We start from the raw sequence: 25866 nt of genomic DNA on the forward strand, positions 1-25866 counted from the left end.
GCTTATATTTTGATGTCACTAGAAATTAAATATTACAACATTCAATATTTAGAAATATAATGTATTTCAGTGCTGATCTTTTACTTCTTTTCAGATATGCCGTCCTCAGTAAATTAAAGGGCAGATTTATGAAAAGTGTAGCTGCACCTAGTGCAGCGCCACTTTTCTTGCGCCCCTTAGCGCCCCCCCTAACGCTACCATGTGTGCGTCATATTTGATATACGGCACACCATGGCGGTAGTTAGGGAACTAGTGTCAGGATTTTTGACAATAGTTTGTTGCTTTGCAGGAATAGTGTCAAAAATGTTGATGGTAATCCTGCAAAGCACCCAGAGGCCCATTGAACACAATGGGAGCCTCCTCGTAACGCCTGCTCTGAGCAGCGTGTAGCGGACTGTGACAACTGGCCGCATCTCTACCTGTGTTTGGAGGGGAGGGGCTAACAGTCCTGTTGACCCCATCGTATTGGATAGTAACAGATATAGACTGCAATTCCCATCACTATGAGCCTTCAATTGAGTCTCTTTCCGTGGGGGGTCCATTAACAGTGAAAACCGCCCTCTACAGAGTTCACCAGCAGTCTAATACTTCTCAGACAAATAAGAGACAAGTATAGATTTTCTATTCTGAACTCCACATCTACGTACCTTGAAAATATACATCTCAGGAAGGTACGTATCTTTGGAGTCAACTATAGTAAACCTATATTTACCTACACTAGTATCCTAAGGGGTGGCCGAAATAGATTAGCCAGATGGTAGAAGCAGCCATGGTCAAGGAAGCACATTGTTATTTCATAAAAAGAGAGAGAACTCATGTAGCCTTGATGAAAAACATTTTTCCTGGCGCAGGCAAATAATATTTCCTTGGCCACTGGAATTATCTGCTTCTGCTGCCCAGTATTTTACGTTTAGGCATAGAGTTGAAGCATTTGGTACATAATCCACCGTCTGGTGCATAGTTTACAGATTTTACCAAACAACAATAAAAAGGCCCTTTGCAAAAATTGACTGGTCACCTTTCAATTGTCTATTGGTTTATTTGACTGTTAAAGTGTTATAATGAGGTGGAACTCTTGCCCAGACAGTGTTGACGTGTCAAAAAGGCAAAATCACTGAAGTAATATTGTCACAAAAGGTTCTGTTTTATACCACATAATTTGCTTTTTCGCCACATAATTTGCTTTTTTGCCCCATAATTTAGTAAACCTTGCCACATAATTTGGCCCTCCCCTGTCACATAATTCTTGTGGCCCTGGATATATTCAATATAACTGATCAGAAAACCCATGGTGTCAGTTCGAGGTGATTAGAGAACAAATTGTGAAGATAAGTTCAGTAAACCCAGGAGCAGTTGGAAGAAGACAAGCTCCAATACAAATGTGGGTCCCTCAGGATTGCAAGTGTGCCTGGGAAGATGAGGCTGACCTGCGTGTGTTAGCTGGAAAATATCTCATAAACAAAGGGGCAGATTTATGAAAAGTGCCACTTTTCTTGCACCACTTAGCGTCCCCCTAACGCCACCATTTGGGCTTCATATTTAATATACGATGCACCATGGTGGTAGTTAGGGAACTAGCATCGGAATTTTTGACGCTAGTTGGCAGTTTGCAGAATTAGCTTATAAAATTCTGAATAACCCTGCAGAGCACCCAGTGGCCCATGGAAACCAATGGAAGCCTCCTTTTAAAGCCTGCTCTGAGCAGGTGTTAAAAGTGCTGAAAAAAAATAACGCAAAGAAACACCCCCTTTGCATACATTATGCCTGGCACAGGTAAAATGTAGCACAAATGGTTACAAAGTGGCACAATGCATGCATTGCTCTACTTTGTCAATATGGCGCTGTGATTTTCTCCTGGCGGGCTACTTTAGCGTTAAAAAAAAAAAAAAGACGCTAATGTGACACAAGCAGGCACTAGGGGCTCTTAGATCTGCCCCTAAGTGTTTCTGAGTGAAGGAGGGAAATCAGTACTTGATCGAGAACCTGAATTGATAGAGTTCATGGGCATATCTTGCGCTTAAGTCCTAAGAGACTGAGATTGGTTTTATTGCATTTTATTGAAGTTGAATCATCCTATTTCCCCAGTGAAGTTTCCCAGAAGAGAACAAATTCTTGTTAAATATGATGGGCGCGAGGACATTGTAGCTCATGTTGAGTGAGTATCAGACTCTTGGCACACAGCCTGAGATAGCCTCAGAGTGTGTTTCTCATGAGAGCAAATGGTGTCAAAGTGCTTTAAACATGCAAGAAACATGCACAGATCATTTAGAATACATGATTGTCTCCCTTTTTGAATATAATGAAGTATATCTTGCGATCCTGACCAATCTGGTGAATGTGCTTTGTTTACGACAAGTAGGAGCCCGCATCGTGGGCTTCCTGCAGATTTGTTGCAGAAGGGGTGGTGCAAGTGGATCCATTTGCAGGTGGATGTGGCTGCAGTAGCCCTCACTCACCTTGAGTTAAAGTACAGCAGAGTCAGCATCTGGCTGTGTGTATGGAGGAGCGAGGATCTATAGAGCATAGACCTTGCTGAACACCTACTGATCACCGTACAAGGACTCAGAGTCTAGGGAGTGGTTTGACAAACTACAAATAATGTTGCATCCGGTCTTAGGGGGCAAGGAGGATCCTCATCGAGGTTTGATGAAGTGCTCCCTGGAGGACTGAGTCATCAGCTGCAGTGATCTATTCTTCCGCCCTCGCTCATCACTCGATATTCTGGTGCAGATCCATTTCCTTGCGTTAAAACACTCTCCGCTTCGGATGTGGTGGTAGTAGAGGAAGGCACACTCTGAGAATTCGCTTATCTTGAACCTGCAACAAGAAAAATAAATTCGGAGCACTGAAGAAAATTTCTATTAGGTAGATAAATTCTGTCAACGAACTATAAGGCGTATTTTCTACTATTTGACGTAACACGGCACATCGAGGGAACCTGCTGCCCTCTGTTGCGTGAAAGAAAGAGAGAGAGAGGGAGCAAAAATGCTCCATACTTACAAAGATATGTTTCACTTGTACTCTCCTTTGTCACACTGTGTACGCCATAGTGCACGTGTACCTGTGTTACACGTAGGATAGTTTTTTGTGCATGAACTGGCCCCTTCCTAGACATACAAAAAAACCACAATTCTTGCAGAATTCTTCACACATGGAAAGAGGAAGTAACAAGGAGAAATAAAGATATTTCTCCTTGTTATGCCTCTGTTGCGTATGCACATCATTTTGGCACAAACCCAGGTTTACAAGTTTTTGTAAACCTGGGTCTAAATCAAAATACTTGGGTGGATGCATGGAAAGCCTAAAAGGCGCAATGTAACACAAAGTAGTGTTGTGCGCTGAGTTTTGTTACCTCGTATTTACAAAATCACTCACAGCCATGCAGGATGGCTTGTGCATGGCTCAGTAAATGCCAAAAAGTATGCTGAGCTTGGGCTGCGCCACAAAAGTAATGCAGCCCCCAAACAAAATCATAGTAAATCTGGGCCCATAAGACTATGGAGCCTTCAATACGGTTCCAAGCTTTCGAAAAAATGTAATGAAAAGTAACAGACTGAAGCCCTAGTTACGGCTTTGGCGGTCTTTTATCAAGACCGCCGATGCCACGCCAGCCAGCATACCGCCAGTGCTGGCGGTATGCTGGCTGCCCTATTAGGAGTTTTCCACTGGGCCAGTGGGCGAGAACAGCATTTCTGCTTGCTGGCCCAGCGGAAATCTCACCACAACATTGATGCCGGCTCCTAATTCGGGCAGTGAAATGCGCGACGGGTCTGTCCATGGGGGGCTCTGCACTGCTCATGCCAAGTCCCCCCCCATCATCCCCATGCAAAGGCTGGCAGAGAGGGGACTCGTAATCCCCAGCGCTGCCCTCGCGGATATCGACTGCTGAGACTGCCAGGCTGCCGACAGGTGGCAAACTGGCGATGGCGGCGGTTGGACCGTGGCACATCTGCCACGGTCATAATAGGGGGGGGTTGAACCGCCCTGTCTGCGGCGGTCCATCCGCCATCACGAGTGTGGCGGTCTGGAGACCGCCACACTCATAATGAGGGTCTTAGTATGGAAGAGAGTTGTGATAATCTCACTCTTGGTTGAGGGAATTGAATGTCGGGTGAAGAGCTACTTGGGTTGGTTCCCAGTTTTGTGATTTTGATAAATAGCATTACCTTAAATGATACAAGAAGCTGACAGAAATGTGTTGTCAGTGCAACTGTAAACAAGGTGACAGTGGTGGAAACTCATAGGTTGGCTGGGAGTGACATCCAGAGGACCCTGGTAACTGAATGATCGTAACCAGGATTTAGTACGTAGGGGAAAGAGGCACATCTGTAGGCTAACTGGTCCTGATGGCTTTATCTCCAGTGGGAAGAACCCAGCAACTCTGACCTAGGAAGGACTGAGCTTCCTCTGGTCTAGGTAGAGCCATGTCCTGGAAGGGTGTTGACCATACACCACTGCCGGCCTGTTTAGGAATGTCTCTCTGATACCAGCTCAAAAGAGTCAGATGTCAGAACCTCTAGAGGGGCCACCTTTTGATGTGCATGCATTAACCTGTCCTTGCTTAGTAGGCTTTGAATTCCGTGGCAGGATCCCTCCATTGGGAATTTAAACCTCAAACCTGCCACTCAAGTAAGATGCTTGTTTTATCCCTTCCACAGGTGAGGCCAACATGGGGAAAGCTTTGTGGTAGTATCCCACACCTCTCCCCCCTTTGTTTGGGGCTTTGCACATCTGAGGATAAGTAGTTATCAGGGGCACAGGTATGTCTCTGCCTCATCATGTAGCAAGTGTGTTTTACATTCCATTGCCAGCTCATTGTCATGCTATCGATTCCAGGCCCATCGTGGTCTCAGATTAAACTCAACACAGTCAATACAGGGCACATATTGCAGACACTGACGTGAATTCCATGGCAGTGTTGCCAGCATTTAACATCTGGATGCAGACTTTGATAAGTAGATTTCCTCAAAATTCAAACATGTGCATACCACTGGAAACAGAACGAATGATGCACTGCTGAGATGAGTGCCCTTGAAAAGCATGTAATTGTCGTAGAGAGATGTTGGCGGATAAACTCCCTATCTGAGACTTGCACAAATCATGAAGGCCATCTGAACCATTACAAATCTAAGATACACAAAACAAAGACACACAATTTTTGATAGTGCAATGCACCAATCTAACCATAGCAAGAGTCTCAATATTTCATGAAACCTCTTCCCCTTCCATTGAAGTCAAACATTCCTCCTCAATTCAGTTATACATCTCTTTTTCTTCTTCTTACTCTGATAATAAAATGCAAGTGATCAGGAAAGATAGTAGGTAGACCACCAGCAGTCATAACACTCTACATGACCATATCAACCAATCAAACACAACTTAGAAACCATAATATCTGGCCCGATATATCCCTGTGCCCAGTACAGCTATGCACAGCGGAAGGCCATGCACCAGGAAGGGTTGACTGCCAGGAGATTTCTAGCTGCCCTCAGAGGGTTGGGTGTAGCGTACAGCAGGGATTGTTCACTGGAGCCATGTGTTATGTGCTTCTCTGTCTTCAGGTGAAGCCCTGCATGGAATCTCAAATAGCAAAGGGCCAGCATCCCATCATGGCAGCTACTTGTACAGAATATTAAAGAAGATCCTGTCTGTTAATAAAATACAACCTTAAAATCTATTCCTTTTTAAAGACACTGGATTCTCAAAGGTTAGCAGCAAAGTTAATGGTGTTAGTGCTACAGTAGTGATATCTGCAGCTTTTGACAATGTCGACAACAGAATTGTACTGTAGAATTGGGAAGTTTCCCCTTTCTGAATTCACCATATCTGGTGAGATACTTCTCTGAGGCCTCTTAAATTGAGCCTCTGTTCGCAACCACTTTCCTATCTCAATTAATCCTGGGTGATGCACTCCTTTATGTATTACAATACATTGATGATGTTTTAGCTGAGTGATGCTAGGACAGATTACAGATATAATAAATATTGCCTACTGCCCATCAAGAATTGGAGATGGGCTACTTATTTATAACGGAATGGTGACAACAACAAAGAATTTCTGATAGGGATGCCACAAACAAGTAGACCCTTAGAAATTGATTCCAAAAGCTTTTTTCAGATGTAAATGAACTTTAGGGTCCTTGTGGCTCCCTTTACGACTTTCATGAACATACAGGAGGGTTCTTTAAAGGTGTAACTAGCTTTACTACTGTAAATTCAAAAGATGGTACAAAAGAATGCCAAACAAGATGCAGTTTTTGGTAACTGAAAATTATTTGCCAACAGTTCACAACAATAAAAGTTACAGACAGCTCTCAAGGAAGACTTATCTCAAACATGTTCAACAACATATGTTACCCATCCAGGGTTAATTACTGTTATAGGAGTCATCTAACACAAGCAAATTGAATCACTTTTTCCCTTATCCTTAACTGCTTATTGTACATAAACTTTGGGCCTCATTACAAGGCTGGGGGGTCACAAGACCACCAGCCTCGCATTGGAGGTCGGACCACTGTGGCTGTGGCAGTCTGACCCCCACATTACAAGTTTGGCGGTTGGACCACCATCCGACCACCATCTCCGCCAGGATCCTAAATCCCAATGGGGTGATGGCAGTCTTGGTTGCAATTAGCCAGGGTGGTGCTGAATTCTGTGCCACCTGCTAATTACAAACTTGTTCCCTTTTCATGGTGGTTTCCCTACCTAGGAACAGCTGGCAGAGAACAAGTGCTAGGGGCCACGGGGGCCTGCACCTCCTATGGCATGGTCCGTGCAGGGGCCCCCCTCCCAGGACCCTTGGAATTGGCATTGTCTGCTTTGTAGACAGGGCACATTCCGAGGGTGCCGGACGGCCTCCTCTATGCTGTGGTATAGCCCTCGCCTCCTGTAAGGGAGCGGAGTGCTGTGTCGTAGCACTATTCCCACCAGTCAGACTGGCAGTAACGCTCCATTTCAAGGTTTCCTCCAGTCAGCCAGGTCAGGCCGGCGGATACCTTATAATGAGACGAGGGGATGCTACAGACATGGCAGTGGCATCCTCCTGCAAGTTTGGCGGTCCTGCATTGGGGCCGGCATTCTCCTAATGAGTCTTTATATCTCCCGACGGCCACCACAGGCCAGCTGCCACAAAAGGTTGGCTGCCACCAGGGGTCGATTGCTTCCAGTCTAGTTCCAGCAGATGCACGCAATGAAGAGGGTCTAACCCAATGGGCGCATTCATCAAATGTGCAAGGTTTGTCACTTGAGGCTGGTTCACGGGCAAAGAGATCTGAAGGGCCAACAGTTTCTGCTACTTATTGCCCTCCTCTTGTCCCCACTTGCTGCACCACATTTGTGTTTGAAGAATAAGGCTATTTTTTTAAAGATTAATATATTCTGTGCTGATGATAGTGCTGTCATGGGTGATTTTTAATTTATGTATTTTATGTTTGTTTCCAGTATTTTTCGTAATTTATGGGCTGATTACACGTCTGGTGGTCACAAGACCGTCAGACTTGTGGTGACGGTTGGACCGACACGGCTGTGGCGGTCCGACTGCCACTTTACGAGGTTCGTGGGCAGACCAGCTAACCTACCTCCGGCACCGCCAGGATCCAAGATCCCGGAAGGGTGACAGCAATCTTGGTTGTAATGAGCCAGGGCAGCACTGAAGTCAGCGTTGTCCTGCTGGTTACAACCTTGTTCTCCGCCAGCCTTTTCATGGCAGTCTGTCCGCCATGAAAAAGCTAGTGGAGAACAAGTGCAAGGGGGAACAAGAGGGCCCCTGAACTACCCATGCCATTGTATGGGCAGTGCAGTGGCCCCCTTGCCCAACATCGTTGAAATGTGCAGACAGTGCGCATTTCAAAGGTGCTGGTACACCCTGCGTGCGGCAGCATTGCCGTTGGCTGAATTATGAGCTGGTAACAATGCTGTAACACCTTTCCCCCTGGGCTGACCGGCAGGAACCTTAGCCCAGTGGGAAAGTTGTAATAGGGCAGGTGGAGAGACCGCCAGCTCTGCAGCGGTCTCCTCACCACAGATCTGGCAGTAGGGTTTGCCGACCGCCAAACTCGTAATCAAACTCTTAGGGCATATTTATACTCTGTTTGCGTCATTTTTATTTTTTACGCAAATCCGGCTCAAACTTAACTCCATATTTTTATTTTGACGCTAGACCCGTCTAGCATCAAAATACTGGAGTTAATGTCCTTTTTTGCCTACGGAAAACTACCTCGCGTCAATGAGATGCAAGGTAGGCGTTATCGGGCAAAAAATTACTGTAAGGCCTTTGCACCTAATTTATCCTCCTGTGCAAAATTCACGCACGGGAGGAGGAGAGCCTTAAATAATACCTGCTTAGTGACATTATTTAACACCTGGGTCAGGACAGGCGTTAGGGGACCTGTGGGCTCATTTCCATGGTCAGAGACCATGGAAGCAGCAGACAGGTGCCCTTCCCTGCACCTGAGAACACCCCCAACGACCCCCACCCACACCTAGAGGACACCTAAGGATGGGGGGCCCATCCGAGGTAAGTCCAGGTACGTTTTTTTTTTTTAAGTGCCATGGGGGGCCTAACTTGGGTCCCCCCTACAAGGCACTGTGCCCAATGGCCATGCCCAAGGGACATAAATCCCCTGGGCATGGCCATTGGGCAGGGGGCATGACTCCTGTCCTTACTAAGATAGGAGTCATGTCCATGGGGTTTGTGCATCAAAAAATGACGCTGGTCAGGTTAGTGTCATTTTTCTGACTCTAACCTGACAAACGCCATTCTTTGAAGCACAACCTCCTGTTTCCCCAACACCTCCCTATCCAGTTAGCGTCATTTATTTTTACGCTAATCGGGCCTTACTGCCGGCTAGTGTCATTCCTTAAATATGATGCCTGGCTGGAATCCAGGAATGGCACTAGACGGCAGTAAACTTTGGTTTGTGTCAAAAAGTATAAATCAGGGTCTTAAAAAGTGCGACCATGTCACCGTTAGCACTTTCTAACTAATTTGAGTTCTCAGGGTACAGGTGATGGGAATTGTGAATTTGAAGTTGGAAGAGATGGGAGCCAATTCATAAAGGCAAGTATACATGTGAATATTTACTCAGATGTACATCTATCTAGTATTGCATCTAGGTGTAACTTTCCACTTTTTGGGTATTTACCATTTCTGAGTGGAACTTTACACCTGGGTGTAGACCATTAAAAGAAGATTAGAGCATCCTACAACAGAATTTATGTATACAAAGTTACTCATGTTAACTTTTTAGCTTTTGTGGAGATCTCCCTATGGGAAAGCATAAGGAAATTTACTATAATATTTTTTGATAAAGGTGAACTATTTTAAAATATTAACCTCAAACATATAGAATACAATGTTACAAAATATTAACAATTAAATATGTGTTAAATAAGGAAATAATACAAATTATTATATCATAAATAAAATATATCAATTTATTTTATAAAGATTCGTTTTTATACAATAACCTGAAAAAACTACTCATTCAGAAACATTGTTATTTTTATTTAATCTTTACCAAACATGTTTGAAAGTTATTCATTTAATTTAAGAAGCTTAATATTTTAAAGTTAAAACCTTAGTTCTTTTTATTTAAAGAATATAAAATTAAAAGAAATATTTTTCAAAATATTTTTACTAATAAAGAGGTGGTGTTGGCACCTGTGTAGTTATGGTTGAGTCAGTGTTTCCATAGAAAAGGCATTTAGAATGCAAGTTCTAGTTTGCATTGCTGTTGTGTGAGATATGAACTGCAGTCCTCACCATAACTTTCGAATTTCAGTTTTTTTGGGGGAGTTTAATGTGTACACATCATTTGACTTCAACTGTTATTGTTCAGGTGAATTTCTGTTTTTTTAAACATATGTTTAGTTTCTATAGGAAATTCAAACATAATTTCACTTTTATTTAAAAAAAAAAATTATATATATATATATATATATATATATATATATATATATATATATATATATATATATATATGTAAAGCAAGACACAAAGGTGAATTATGTCATGTGCACCTGACTGGACGGTGGCTTCTCATTTGCAGGTTTCACCAAACCCTTCCATTTTCATAAACAACAATATTGCACAATGAAGGGAGGCACCTCAAACATGACGCTCTTATACTCCTTAAAGTTTATTTCATAACCAGTTTTTCAGCAATCAACTGATGAAGTCTGACATGACCCACACACATTGCTACATTGTTTTTTTTTTATTTCTTTATTAACATTTCAAATGACCAACCATGTTGGACATGTGACAACCACAACATCATGCAATGTACCAACCCAACATTGCAACTCTCAGTTTGCCTCAGTGTCAGAGCAGGCAGGTCTTAATAGACAGAAGGATCACTGTTTTATGTAGCAGTTCTATGCAGTCCGGTCCCACTGGCTCCCGAGGAAATAAGTATTATAGCACTGGACAATTCTGAAACCAATGTTTCTTTTTTGTGTAACCGATGAAACATCTCGTAAATAGCATGACCATCGTAGGTCCCCCCACCCAATCCCATCCACCCAAAATACAACCTACCCCCCAAACCCCTCCATTTCCTTTTCCCGCTTGTGTTTTTGAAAACTGGTTATATAATAATTGGAATAAAAGATTTTAACTACACATTATACTAGCCACCCGGAGAAATATATTATTGCATGTTTGTGCCAGTAATGGTTCTGCACCAGAAAACTTGGAGTGCCTCTGCTTGAGGTCCTTGGTATGCAGGCTCTGGTGGTACCGAAAATTCAAACCAGGTACCTTTCCCCAGTGACACAACACTCCAGAGGAGGTGAGGGACAATGTGGATAGCAAAAAGTGATAGTAAACACACACACACATATATATATAATAAACACTTACACTTGGGGCCTCATTTTGAGTATGGCAGTCTGGACCACCACATAACAACCGGCGATCTAGCGGTGGCGGAGATCCTAATCCGCCAGGGCAGGGCTGCATGAAGCTCTGCCCTACAGATTACAACCTTGTTCTCCGCCAGCCTTTTCATGTCGGCTGCTCATGCACTTCGCATGGACAGGGCAGAGTCCTCTCTGCCCAGCCCCGTTGCAATGTTCACTGTCTGCTGTTGGCAGATGGAGTTTTCCCTCCACCAAACTCAAAATGACCCCCAAGATGTTTAACAAGACCTTCCGGCTAGACCCTCAACAATCAATAGCACAAGTTTTGGAATGTGCCACTAATCTGCCTAATGACATCTGGGAAGTTAGGCCAAAAGCCCATCCATCCCAGGGCACTGTCCTTAGGGCAGGATGTGTGGTTTTAAACTGGTTGTAATTTTAAGCCACCTTATCAGTTGGTAAGGTTCCTTGATGGAAAAGATGTATGTAGGGGCTCTGGCTCAGATTCAGCAATATATGTAGATATTTAGTTTCCTAGACACTTGCTCCATATCCAAACCCATAGTTGGCTTTATTTTTTAAGGGTTTACAACTAGTTATATACATTAGTTTATGTGGTTTTATATGGTTAAAACACCTACAGTTCAGTTCTTCTATAAGTCCAAATCGCAATGCTGGACTTTAAGTTGAACACGAGAATGGGGACTTACCAGTTGTTGAACTTAATGCCATTGCACCATTTCCAAGTCCCATTTGGATCTTTCTTCAGGCCAATCCAGTGATCAGAAACCCCATTGTAACGCACCACGAAATCCTTCAAAAATACAGAAACAGAAGCTGAAAGCAAATAATAACAACCACCCACAAAAGTCTACCTATATTCCTGAGTGTCTACTCCCAAAAACCATTCATACGATGGTTCCAGGAAGGATGTCTATTTCATCCACAGGAAGGACACCATTTTCGTTCAATTGTTGAAGTCAAATAGGCACTGAAAGAGTGCATAGTCTTTTTACTTGTTACAACTTTCTTTCTAATCACTACTACTTGCTCAGTCCCATTGGGCAATGCTCAGACATTCACGCACCCAATATCGCTATTGCTGGTCATTAAAGGAGAGTGTCTTAAGTTTGAAACCGAGCATCTGTAGATGGACACCAAAGGGTATTCAACCAAAATATTGAAGAATATATATTATTGTGATTTATGAATATTGGGTTCAAAAATATTGTGATCTCAAACATATCATGGGACAGAACATAAAAGGTAAGAATAGTTTTCTTTTAGGTATAATTTTGTTTTTTAAAATATCTTTCTATATAATATTGTTTCTTTTCTTTAACATAGTTGTACAAAATGTTTATTATATTAGTATTATATATATATATATATATATATATATATATATATATATATATATATATATATGTCTTATTATCATGTATTAGTATTATTATTTATTTCATAGTTGTAATTTTTATTGTGAAATTTATTTTTTTCATTTGACTAGTCATTTTTAATATAGTACAGTGTTGGGTTTGTATGGGATTATGTTGGTAAGATTTTTAATATATAAATTATAGTTTGTTTTATTTCTAGTTCATTGTTGTTAATAAATAATTTATTGGTGATTAAATATGTAAGTTATGAAGTTGATTGTTATCTTAGTTTTTGTAATATTTTTTAATTTTAAATGTGCAATTTTAATTTTTTTAAACTTAATTCATAATTTTTAAGTTAGTAATGGGCTGTTGAGTTTGTAGGGGATTATGGTGAGAAGATAAATATCAAATATTTATTTAATGATTCTTTTATGGCTAAATAATTAAATAACGATTATGTAAACTATTTGTTATTTGAATTACCTGTTTTTTAAATAATTGTTGATTCACTGATCAGCTAATTTATTATAAATTTTAAAAATGAGTTGTATACTTATTATTTGATTACATATTAATTATTTTATTCAATCATTGATTTCTTATTAATATTGATTAATTTATTTTTTAAAAATGCTTTAAAAGAATGACATGCACTTTTAAGTTTTGCATGTTCTGGTAGTGAAAAACTCATACATTTGTTTTTTACTACTGTGAGGCCTACCCCTCACATAGGATAACATTGGGGATTCCTTATTGCATTTAATAAGCTGTAGTTCCTAATTGAGAGGGAATGGATCTGTCATGCTTGGTACCTATGGAATTGTAATGACAAAGCCTTGTTACTGGTAAAGTCAAATTTTTCATTACAGTTTTGAAAATGCCACCTTTAGTAACATGACATCTCCTACTCTTCCAGTGTGCCTGCAGCATGTCTGAGATCATGTGTTTGGGTTTGGTAACATCTGGGCTTTGTGTATTCCTGTCAGACAGCCACACACAATGGGAGCTTAGGTGTGAATGGGAGGGAGGAGCTGGGCACAGACTCACACACCTGAATAGTATGTGTCCAGTCCACACACAAAGGACTGCTTAATCCCCTGCAGGAAGTTTGGAGCCAGGGCAGGAAGGGAGGACATCTGTGCACTTCAAAGACCCTTCTTTGAAGTCTTCCCTACTTCAAAGGCTCCTTTGGGTATAACAACTGGACCTCTGACTCTACCACTGCAGTACAGTTGTGGTCTAGTGGACACTCAGCCAGAAAGAAGGACTGCCAACCAATGCATTGTCACCACTGCTTAGGTCGGCACTGATGCACCATCGCGACTGCGCATATTGGAACTTGCCATCGTCCCTATTTACATGGACCAGAACTGGTGCATCGCTGCTGTTGCGTGGCTTGGAAACTTCACTCCACTATCAGAAGTACCGCTGCCCAATACTAGAAGTCCTCACATCACCGCTGCCGACAGCCTCAATGACTACATTGAATTATCACATTGCATCAGAATCAACACATCACTGCTGTTGTGCAGCCAGGACTAAAGCAATGCCACCAATTGCATGGATCAAAATCGATGCATCACCGCTTTGCACTCCGCATCTCCCTCATTGACATGATCTTCGAAGTTGACGCAACCTGGAATAAGGTACTTTTGCTCAGTGGGCTCAATCTGATCCCTGTAGCAGGCCCGCACTCCATCGTGGTCAGCCTGAACTTTTTACCTTGTCCCAGTCCAGCGCGACCAGATGTCCCTTATTAGCGCTTACTGCTTTTTGGAGCTATTTTTACTTACATCTTTAAAAATTCATAACTCCTGTTATACTTATTGAATTTCTGTTGTTTTGGTGTCAAATGCTTTATTAAAATTAAATGTATTTCTTTAGATTAGTTTGGGATTTTTATTGTGTTGTGTTCTCACTTTTTTTACTGTTTGTGTGCTGCATACATAGTATACACATTACCTCTAAGATAAGCCTGCAAGGGATTGTGGATGTTGCTTGACCAGGACTCACACTCCAGTCAACCAACAGCCCAATGTCTAACAGGATGAATTGAGAGAGTAGAGGTAAGTGAAAAACTAGGGATGGGAATCTATCACCGGGCAGTGCTTTATTTGCCCAGTGATATAGACCACTCCACATCAGTTAAGGCCCTCTTTCCCTACCTACCTGTGAGTTACAGGGCCCCATTTCTTTACTTATGTTAGGGCCCACAGCATCACTAATACACTGCTCCTTATTGAGTGAACACTGACACTTACAGAGTCTGTCCTGTGGCATGTGAAATGTAAACTACGTATTTTATTTCTTTGTCTTATGTGGATTCACAAATATGAATAAAACACAGGTGGTAACCACTTGATTAGCATCAATGAAGAAACCTGCCCAACTCTGTCCTTTCAATGACGTGGCCTTTCAAGGAGGGGCGAGGCTTCGCCAGTGGCCAAGAAACCTCAACTTCAGGATGAGTGACAGTGCCAACTCTCTCTTCGGTCTCAGAGTGCAGGTGACAACATGACCCTTCAGCCTCAAACCAAAACATGCATCTGCTGCCTTTGAAAAATTAGCAGTTGTATGCTGATGAAAATATTATTCACTCCCTGGCCTAGATTCTGCAAACACCTCAGTCACTTGGCCTTTTGTAAACACAAATGTGTCATGAACAGAATCCAAGTCAACTATTCCACCTGGGCCCTACCTGCCCTCAGCAAACAGACTGGACCTTTTGCTTATTCACCATGACTGGTCTGCACTCACAGCATGCTGTGAGGGGCACTGTATTAACAGTCTACAGTGCTGGCACACCCTGCTACATCATTTTATTAGTTTAATTCTTCTATCTCATACCCACGTAGAGCAGTGTGTGGCGTGTTCCTTGGGCAATGGCTTGTAAATGTTTCAGATGTTGCACCATGTGTGCTCCAGGGACTGCAAGGATCACTTCAGGTGAATATTTGTATTGCGCGGCTTGTCACCCAAGTGGGTATCCAGGCGCTTATTCGAAAAGCCAGGTTTTCAGTCCCTTTCTGAAGTGGTTCAGTGAGGGTGCGGTGCAGAGGTGGAGGGGGAGGGCATTCCAGGCTTTGGTGGCAAGGTGGGATAAGACGCATCATCCGGTGCACCAGTGCGGATGCATGATTTCTTTGCAAGGGCGACGTGTGCCGAGCGGAGGTTCCGACAGCAGTGCTAGGCCGCCAGTTGCCTATGAGGCTTATCATAGACTTTGCCCCATGAACTATATCCTTGTGCCAAACTATGTGCTACGTTTGCAGACTTACTAACTGCCATTACAGACTTTACAGGTTCTACATTTTCTATAGCATACACAACGCATTGATTCTGCAACTTTTGTTTTTCTAAGTTTGAATACATACTATTGTGATCAGCCTTGAAAAAGCCCGAGGACAAAACACATGTTGGCTGCTGTTTTAGCTTTGGATCTTGTTGCTTCATCATCTCTGGAATAAAGTTACACAGTGACCATACTTGGTTGAATGTACTAAGTGGACTTTAAATGTTAATTCATTCAGGCCCGTATTTATACTCCGTTTGCGCCGAATTTGCGTCGTTTTTTTCGACGCAAATTTGGCGCAAAACGAACGCATTATTTATACTTTGGCGTTAGACGTGTCTAGCGCCAAAGTATGGGCAAATAGCGTCATTTTTTTGCGTGAACGCATTCCTTGCGTTAATGAGATGCAAGGAAGGCGTTCCCGTCTAAAAAAATGACGGCGACGCAAATGCGTCGTATTTATACTCCCGGGCAAAAATCACGCCCGGGAGGTGGCGGGTCAAAAAACCCCGCATTTGCGCCACTATTTAACGCCTGGGTCAGGGTAGGCGTTAAGGGGCCTGTGGGCTCAAAATGAGCCCACAGGTGCCCTCCCCTGCCCCCAGGGACCCCCCCTGCCACCCCTGCCCACCCCAGGAGGACACCCAAGGATGGAGGGACCCACCCCATGGACATTCAGGTAAGTTCAGGTAAGTATAATTTTTTATATTTTTTAATTTTTTTTGGGTGGCATAGGGGGGCCTTATTTGCCCCTACATGCCACTATGCCCAATGACCATGCCCAGGGGACACAAGTCCCCTGGGCATGGCCATTGGGCAAGGGGGCATGACTCCTGTCTTTACTAAGACAGGAGTCATGAAATGGCGTCTGGGCGTCGTAAAAAAATGGCGCAAATCGGGTTGAGGCGATTCTTTTGCCTCAACCTGACTTGCCCCATTTTAAGACGCCCTAACGTCATTTTTTCCCAACGCCAGCGCTGCCTGGTCTACGTGGTTTTTTTCCACGCACACCAGGCAGCGCCGGTCTGCTTGCGCCGGCTAACGCCATTCCATAAATACGGCGCCCGCATGGCGCTTCAGAATGGCGTTAGACGGCGCTAAATTTTTTGACGCTAAACTGCGTTAGCGCAGTTTAGCGTCAAAAAGTATAAATATGGGCCTCAGTGTTTAGGATTTGGAATTTCACGCACTGATTTTCAAACTGGGCTGTTCACCTTGTGTCAGGGTGGTTTCACCAGGTTTGCGCCGGTTTCTCATCAGTATTTCTGTTACCATGTTTTCCTAATACCCGGCACATTAGGTTACTTTTGGAATTGCTGATACTTTGACGCTGCCACATTTTCTCTTTTGTATTAATTCTAAGTATAAAACATGTTTGTCATTGTTGATAGCTTTGATTGCATGTCCAGTCAAGACTTGATTAGGTGACTTGGGAATCAATAAAACACTTGATCTGTTTTCATGCAAGGCTTACGGTAACAGAGTTTTACAGAAGATGTTATTTTTCAATGTTTTGATCGTTTGCAGATCGATCCAAAATATGTACATACGTAGAGTTCACTCTATGAAAACCTCTGCCACACTTTCAGCATCACTACTCCATAGAAGATACAAAAGGCTTTTCACATGACCTGGGGATGGTTGTGAACCAACTTCACAAAGTGATCCAATGGACTCTCACCTAACAGAAGTCACTCATGTCCACTAACAGCATTCAGATACGGAGGCTCCTATGCGCCTGCGCACGGGCCATCAAAAACAGTTTATGGAAACATCAGCTTCCTCATTTATTGGTATGGAACCAAACTACCAGTGGTGTTTTTCCACCCGAAGCGGTAATACCTGATGGATTATGGCCCTTGCCATTATAGCTGCCCTTGCGTTACTAGACCCAGAAAACTTCTGTCTGCCAATTCCGGATCTGGTAATCCCATGCCACAATTCCAGATCTGGTAATCCCATGCCACAATTCCAGATCTGGTAATCCCATGCCATAATTCCGGACCTGGTAATTGTGGGTCAGGCGACATCACTTGTGGACTAACAGCAGCAAGGTGGGAAGGCATAGATTTCTCCTGCTTGTCAGGCTCAGGCCTTTTTTGGACTTTTTCTTCCAAACCCCATTGCCACTTCTCCCCCCATTACTGTAATTTTACTGTTTTGAGCAGGTAAGAAATGTCAGCTTATTTGTCCCAGGTATGTGGGAATCACATGGAAAATTACGGTATTTGCAAGTCTGTCTTGTGATTCTCCATTCTGCAGACAAAACCTGTAATTACGAGATTCAGGTGCAGGGATACCACACTCCTCAGGAGATTCCAGCCCTCTGGTATGCCAGCACTTAAATCCAGGAGATCCCAGCCCTCTGGTATGCCAACACCTAAATCCAGGAGATCCCAGCCCTTTGGTATGCCAACACCTAAATCCAGGAGATCCCAGCCCTCTGGTATGCCAGCATCGAAATCCGGGAGATTCCAGCCTATGGTATGCCAGCACCTAAATACAGGAGATCCCAGCCCTCTGGTATGCTAGCACCGAAATCCGGGAGATCCCAGCCCTCTGGTATGCCAGCACCTAACTCCAGGAGATCCCAGCCCTCTGGTATGCCAGCACCTAAATCCAGGAGATCCCAGCCCTCTGGTATGCCAGCACCGAAATCTGGGAGATTCCAGCACTCTGGTATGCCAGCACTTACATCTAGGAGATCCCAGCCCTCTGGTATGCCAGCACTTAAATCCAGGAGATCCAAGCCCTCTGGTATGCCAGCACCGAACTCCAGGAGATTCCAGCCTATGGTATGCCAGCACCGAAATCTGGGAGATCCCAGCCCTCTGGTATGCCAGCACTTAAATCCAGGAGATCCCAGCCCTCTGGTATGCCAGCACCGAACTCCAGGAGATTCCAGCCCTCTGGTGTGCCAGCACTTAAATCCAGGAGATTTCAGCCCTCTGGTATGCCAGCACCGAAATCCAGGAGATTCCAGCCCTCTGGTATGCCAGCACCGAAATCCAGGAGATCCCAGCCCTCTGGTATGCCAGCACCTCAATCCAGGAGATTCCAGGCCTCTGGTATGCCAGCATCGAAATCCGGGAGATCCCAGGCCTCTGGTATGCCAGCACCGAAATCCAGGAGATCCCAGCCCTCTGGTATGCCAGCACCGAAATCCGGGAGATTCCAGCCTATGGTATGCCAGCACCGAAATCCAGGAGATCCCAGCCCTCTGGTATGCCAGCACCGAAATCCGGGAGATTCCAGCCTATGGTATGCCAGCACCGAAATCCAGGAGATCCCAGCCCTCTGGTATGCCAGCATCGAAATCCGGGAGATTCCAGGCCTCTGGTATGCTAGCACCGAAATCCAGGAGATTCCGGGCCTCTGGTATGCCAGCACCGAAATCCGGGAGATCCCAGCCCTCTGGTATGCCAGCACCGAAATCCGGGAGATTCCAGGCCTCTGGTATGCTAGCACCGAAATCCGGGAGATCCCAGCCCTCTGGTATGCCAGCACTGAATTCTAGGAGATTCCAGGCCTCTGGTATGCTAGCATCGAAATCTGGGAGATCCCAGCCCTCTGGTATGCTAGCACCGAAATCCGGGAGATCCCAGCCCTCTGGTATGCCAGCACTGAATTCCAGGAGATTCCTGCCCTCTGGTATGCTAACATCGAAATCCGGGAGATCCCAGCCCTCTGGTATGCTAGCATCGAAATCTGGGAGATTCCAGCCTATGGTATGCCAGCACCTCAATCCAGGGGATCCCAGCCCTCTGGTTTGCCAGCACCTAAATCCAGGAACTCCTAATATGGGCAATTGTGTGATCTTGACTGATACAAACCATTTCACCATTCATGCCTCAGGTTATATATTAGCAAAAGTGAGGTGTAAATAGAAATTAGTAAGGACTGACATTAAGCAATTTAAATAACTGAACATTCAAGTGAGTTGACATAAAAGCAGACACTTAAATCCGTCATGAAAAATGCGTTTGTAAAGTTCCAGACAGTTGAATTATACATGAAAACTTAAATCTTTAAAAAACAACAGTTTTAGGAATGTTTGTGGGGCAGTGCGTTGCCATAAAGTTGCATTGATATTTTGTTGTGTTATTTCATAATTTAAGGGAATCATGTTCTATTTCTTTATGGACAGATATTTAAAATGTGTCATGGTATGTTGTACTTTAGTATCACCGCAATATGGCTGTGCAGGAACATGTTTTGTAGGGCTCATTAAACAATGGACCAGATGCTCACCTTGCAATGGAAGTGGATCATTGCATATTAAAAAGTAAGAGCAGAGAACCCTGACTAGGACTGCGACAAGTTGCAGTTCATGTGATTTGTCATCTGTGGTCCAGGAATCATGGAATGCAAACTCTGCACTAAGTGGCTCCTTTGTGGATACAGTTAGGGATCAATTGGGTTTGAGTAATCCCCTTGCAAGAATATATCTCAGAAAACTCACAAAGGTCGGGCACAATCAAAAATAGGGTATTCACCCATACTAAAGTACTTTAAAGGACATCTATGAGAAATGATAAACTCATTCTGCACATGTAAGAAGCAATGCATTGGGGCAATCAATGAATAGCACTGAACCATCAAACATAAGTGCATCCTGCACAACCTCAGCTGTCGAGGTGTTTCATGAACATTGCTAAATTGATAAAGAGCAGAGCGTGTAAAGCCAAGGTGCAGTACATGGAGGTCCTCGGGTGACAGGGCTGTGCCCTGATGCCCCCACTGTCGAGCTGCCACTGGGATCAGGCTTGAATGCGCAGACAGATGGGCTTTTCAGGAATAGCTGACCATAGCTGACATGAAACCGAAGCCTTGGGAATTGTTTTAAAATATCAGACCACATATGAGCACCCTTTGTTGTACAACACAACCAGAAGTAAGGTAGACGGCTGACGTCATCTGAAATGATACACCTTGTGGCAAGCATATGCCCACCATATCGATTTGGATGGCAGACTTCTGCTACTTAGTGATTTCTATTGACAGATGATTTTGCATCACATTTCTACAGCTTTTAAGGGATGATGTTGACAAATGACCAAATGAATATTGTCTCCAGCAGGCCAGCGCGGTGCTGCTCTGTGCCCTGGATGCTGCTGCTGTGTAACCATTAAGGGGCATATTTATACTCTGCTTGAGCAGTTTTTGTGTCATTTATTTTTGATGCTAAAACGGCGCTGCCCTAACTCCATATTTATATTTTGCTGCTAGATCCAACTAGCATCAAAATACCAATATTTTGCTAGATGGGTCTAGCGTCAAAATATAACTATGGAGTTAGGGCAGCGCCGTTTTACCATCACAAATCACGGCGCAAACAGAGTATAAATAAGCCCCTAGAAGTTCTGATAGCCACGTTATGCATGGTGTTGTGTGCCCATGTAGAGTGTTAGGGGGTGTGCACAATGCTGGTTTGCATAAATACAGGGACATGCACAGAGTAGACATGCAGTCACTTGTGGGGTGTAAATAATGCAGGTGCACCCACATCTGATGTGTCAGTCACACAGACTAATAGTCACTTCTAGAGTGAACTGTGCTGTGTGTAATTGCATCTCGAGGTGCCTTTACTACCAGCTGTGAGTGTTTGCACATCTAGCTGGCCCTGCAGTTTCATCACAGGCTGTGTGCAGTCTCTCCATCAGTCTTAGCTGACAGTGTATTTAATGCTGGCATTTAGCCCCAGGTGCATCCAGTTTTGGCAGACAAGGTGAGAGTGTGATAAACAGATAAAGAGACATGACCAGAAACACTAACTGGTTAATGTCATGTAATGCCATTACCTGTAATGGCATGGTAGGGGCAGGGTCTTATGATATCACACCTGGAGACATTATTGCTACACACATCAGTCATGTTGAAACTTAAACAAAACTACCTCTTTTTGGTCACAAAATATTAAAAACCATGTAATTTACCCTTGATATGAATGATGGGTTTTAAGGTTAACAGTGGGGGTGGTGGACAGTAGGTGCTGGATTCCCTCTCTCCTTACCAGTTCGAGTGGGTTGTCAATCACAGCCAGCAAGGAGTTGAGTGTTGTACACGAGTCATTGGCCATGGTCCAGTTTCCTTCTGCTTCAGAAAAATAGTAGCACTTGCTGCTGTACCAGATCCAGCCGTCGTCACAGGCGCGGCGCCCTTGAGTCCTAGGGTCCTTACCCTGGTCCACACTGCTTTGTACATGGATAGTCTGCACCCCCTCTTCAGAAAGCTCCTGTGCTTTTGACACTGTTAAAACATGAAATTAAGATGTATATTAATCAGCATCAGCAGGAAGGGAGTACAACCACAAGGACTAGAAGGCGAGCCCCGGGACAAGAGGAGGGAGCGTGTGAAGGGTTTGGGAGTGTGGTGGGAAGGAACAGAGAAATAAGTGAGCAAATGGATATTGTTCGAGAAGTAGCCCAAGTGGGAAGTATATATTTCTTATGGAAATCAGCACTGTATCACAGCTGACGAAGCTGCATCTTCTAGAACTGTTATACATCCTCATTAATGGCGCAATGAAATCTCTTAGATTTCCTTGCGCCATTTTTTCGGCCCCCTTACCTGGGAAATGCCCCCTTGCATACACTATGCCTGGCGCAGGCATAATGCGGTGCAGGTGTTTACAAAGTGGCCCAATGCATGCATGGTGCCACTTTGTGAATATGGCGTGGGGAAAAGGCCACTTTAGCGCCGCCTTAGACTTTAAAAAATGAACCTATGGAGGCAATAAGGTGGCGCTCGTGGCACTTCAATATGTCCTTAGGTACTTGGGACTCCGTGAGTTCACGGGGTGTACGGCTTCTGTCTTTCCAAGGACGAGAGCAATACTTTTCACAGAGGTTACCTCTTGCCCTTGAGTCACATAGCCTCCAGTAAGCTGGCCTGGCACAAGGGCTGTAGTACATCAACACATTCTGTGCACTCAGCAACTTCTAATCTTTCTTCTTATACACAAAAAACTGAAATTGGCAGAATCCAAAGAATAAACCTGGAATTAGGGGTACATTGTTCTATACAGTTTTAATGATATTACCAGAAGTAGTAATGTTAGCGGTAATGAGCATAGTAGTTGTAGTAGAAGTAGCAATACAAGTAGAAGTAACAGTTATGTTAATAGTAGCAGTGATAATAGTAGCAGTAGTGGCAGTAGCATTAGATGTTGTAGTACTAGAAGGATTAGTACGTCATAGTGGTAGAAGTAGCAGCAGTCATTGTAGTAGTACTAGCCACAGAAGGAGTTTTACTAATAGTTGTGGTATAAGGAGTAATGTTGTAACAGTGGTAGCAGTATCACCAGTCCTAGTAGTAACAATACTTATAGTATCCATTAGCATCAATGGAAATAACATTGTCAGTAGAACTCTCATGTACACACTAGTAGAAGTGGTGTTAGCAGCCCTAGAGGGGCAATTGGTATCTGCATATTAGCAGTAGTAGTAACTGAGGTATGGATAGTAGCAGTAGTTACAGTAGCAGTAGGAGCTGTGGTAGCAGAGGAATTAGTATTGTCATAGTGATAGAAAAAGCAGCAGCAGTAGCAGAGCTACAGATGGCAGTAGCATTATTACCAGATGTAGAAGAAGGAGTAATAGTTGCCACAGTGGTAGCAGTACTGGTAGTAGTAGTAGTAGCAATAGCAATACCTATAGTATATGTAGTTAACAACTGCACTATCACTTTCACAACTTGCAGTACTAACATAAGCAGCTATAGAAGTACTAGCAGTATTTGCATAGTAGTAGCAGCAGTAGCAGAACCAGTAGTTTCACCATGCTCTTTTTTGTAGGTGGGATGGACAGCTGACGTGCTGGTCTGCAACAGTTTATTCTTCTCTGTACATATTGGATCTTAGCTTTAAAGACAAATGGGTACTTTGCCTTGGATGGATGATGCAAGGTGCCTTGAAGTCTGGGCGCAGCTGAAAAACTGCAGAGATGCTTTTCCCTGGTGGAAGGCGCAGGACGGGTCTAGCTGCAGCTTTTTGGGCCTTTCAAAATAGGAGGAAGAGCAATGACCCTAGGTACAGACCATTTACAAAATCTTGTTGTCTCAATGATAAGGGCCCATGTAGTGACCTGTAGTTTCTGCAGCTAACTTAGGTGCTGGAAGATGCAAGATGGATTTGGGTCTTGTGAGTCAAATCATTGAGGGATCAGAGAAAGATTGGAGTCCGTAACCACTCAAGTTCCAGATGGATGTAGGTTGGGAGTGCCACAAGCCAAGGTCCTCAGATTTGAAAGCGATGAGATGAAGGTGAGTACTTACATCAGTTCATAAAAGGGGCTGAGACGCTGGTTATGTCTTTATGATTCTCACTCTTTAGAGGGTGCCAGCTGTAGCATGATCTGGGTGTAGTCAGAGGAACTGTAGCAGGTTAACTTGGAGCACCTTACTAGGTTCAGTAGGGTGTGAGGTGGAGGTTAAGGTTAAAGGGAAGTGGAACAAGGATGGGCCCTTGGGGTGCTACACTGTAAGGGGTGAAAGGAGTTGGTGTGGACAGGGATAGTGAGACAAGAATGTGCCAATGGAGGATACTTGGGTCAATGTCCAGCTCTTTTCCTATCATTAGTAGAGTCTGGTGGGTGTCAGTGTCCAAAGCAGCTGAGAGGTCCAGCAACTCTAGTGCCTCTGTTCCATTTCTAAGCGCCATCACTTTCAGAACACCCCAGATGGATGTGAGGCGGAGTTAATGCTCCTCCTTGCATGGAAGCTTGTTTGATGGTCAGAGTAGATTGTTCTCCTGTATGAAGCCGGAGAGCAGAATAAAGGTGGCTCATTTAATACGTTTCCTATGAATAGAGTTCAATCAAGTAGTAGCCGCAGTGGAAATTGTAGCAGTGACATTGCAGCAGTAGCTGGCGCAATCACACTAGTATGAGGAGAACTAATAGCAGCAGCAACAGCAGTACTAACAATAGTAGTCATGTTATCAGTAACGTAAGGTTTACTAATAGCTGTAGTACTTTAAGAAGCAGCAGTAATAGTAGTCTCAGCACTAGAAATAACCAAACCATTAGTAAGGACAATGGTAGAAGTAAACATTGTAGCTGTATTCACAGTAATATAAGTGGCAGTGTTACAACTAGTAATAGCAGAAGTGGCAGTGATAGCATTAGTAGAGGTGGGGGAAGTGGAATATGAACAGTAGCAATAATACTAGTGTAGTAACAGTATGAGTTGCAGCATTTGTAGTGGAAGTAGTCATAGTAGTAGTAGTAGTAGTAGTACTGTAGGCAGTAGTGGTAGCAGGCCATAGTGCTAGTCATAGTGGTATCACAGCTCGGAGTAGTAGTAGTAGGAGTAGTAGTGGTACTAGAGGCAGAAGTGGTAGCAGGCCATAGTGCTAGTCATAGTGGTATCACAGCTCGGAGTAGGATTAGTAGTATAGTAGTACTATAAGCAGAAGTGGTAGTAGGCCATAGTGCTGCTCATAGTAGTATCACAACTCAGAGTAGTAATAATAGTATTAGTAGTAGCAGAAGTGCTAACATGCCACAATGCTAGCCACAGTGGTATCACAGCTCGAAGCAGTAATAGTAGTAGTATAGTAGTAGTACTAGAGGCAGAAGTGGTAGCAGGCCATAGTGCTAGTCATACTGGTATCACAACTCATAGTGGTAGTAGTATAGTAGTAGCAGAAGTGCTAACATGCCACAGCCCTAGCCACAGTGGTATCACAGCGCGGAGCAGTAATAGTAGTAGTATAGTAGTAGTAGTACTGGAAGCAGATGCAGTAGCAGGCCACAGCCCTAGCCACAGTGGTATCACAGCTTGGAGTAGTAATAGTAGTAGTAGTACTAGTAGCAGAAGTGGTAGCAGGCGATAGTGCTAGTCTTGGTGGCATCACAGCTCAGAGTAGTAGTAGTAGTACTAGAAGCAGAAGCGGTATCAGGCCACAGCCCTAGCCACAGTGGTACCACAGCTCGGAATAGTAGTAGTAGTAGTATAGTAGTAATAGTACCAGAAGCAGAAGTGCTAACATGCCACAGCCCTAGCCACAGTGGTATCACAGCTCGGAGTAGTAGTAGTATAGTAGTAGTATTAGTAGTAGAAGCAGAAGGGGTAGCAGGCCACAGCCCTAGCCACAGTGGTATCACAGCTTGGAGTAGTAATGGTAGTATAGTAGTAGTAGTACTAGTAGCAAAAGTGGTAGCAGGTGATAGTGCTAGTCTTGGTGGCATCACAGCTCAGAGTAGTAGCAGTAGTACTAGAAGCAGAAGCGGTATCAGGCCACAGCCCTAGCCACAGTGGTATCACAGCTCGGAGTAGTAGTAGTATAGTAGTAGTAGTACTAGAAGCAGAAGGGGTAGCAGGCCACAG

The 25866-nt window shown here is 43.8% G+C and overlaps 1 protein-coding gene across 1 annotated transcript; it reads right to left on the bottom strand.

The window, feature by feature from the left end:
* Positions 1–4: 4 nt before the first annotated feature.
* Positions 5–24196, bottom strand: LOC138246800 (C-type lectin domain family 2 member B-like). Its single transcript, XM_069201562.1, has 4 exons — positions 24082–24196; positions 21551–21786; positions 11574–11677; positions 5–2817 (listed from the first exon to the last, which is right to left on the bottom strand). Exons 1-4 carry the CDS (start codon positions 24194–24196, stop codon positions 2634–2636), a joined length of 639 nt encoding a protein of 212 aa, XP_069057663.1. The 3' UTR covers positions 5–2633.
* Between the last annotated feature and the right edge of the window lie 1670 nt (positions 24197–25866).

Source organism: Pleurodeles waltl, chromosome 7 (genome assembly GCF_031143425.1).
Source record: "Pleurodeles waltl isolate 20211129_DDA chromosome 7, aPleWal1.hap1.20221129, whole genome shotgun sequence".
Lineage (NCBI taxonomy): Eukaryota > Metazoa > Chordata > Amphibia > Caudata > Salamandridae > Pleurodeles > Pleurodeles waltl.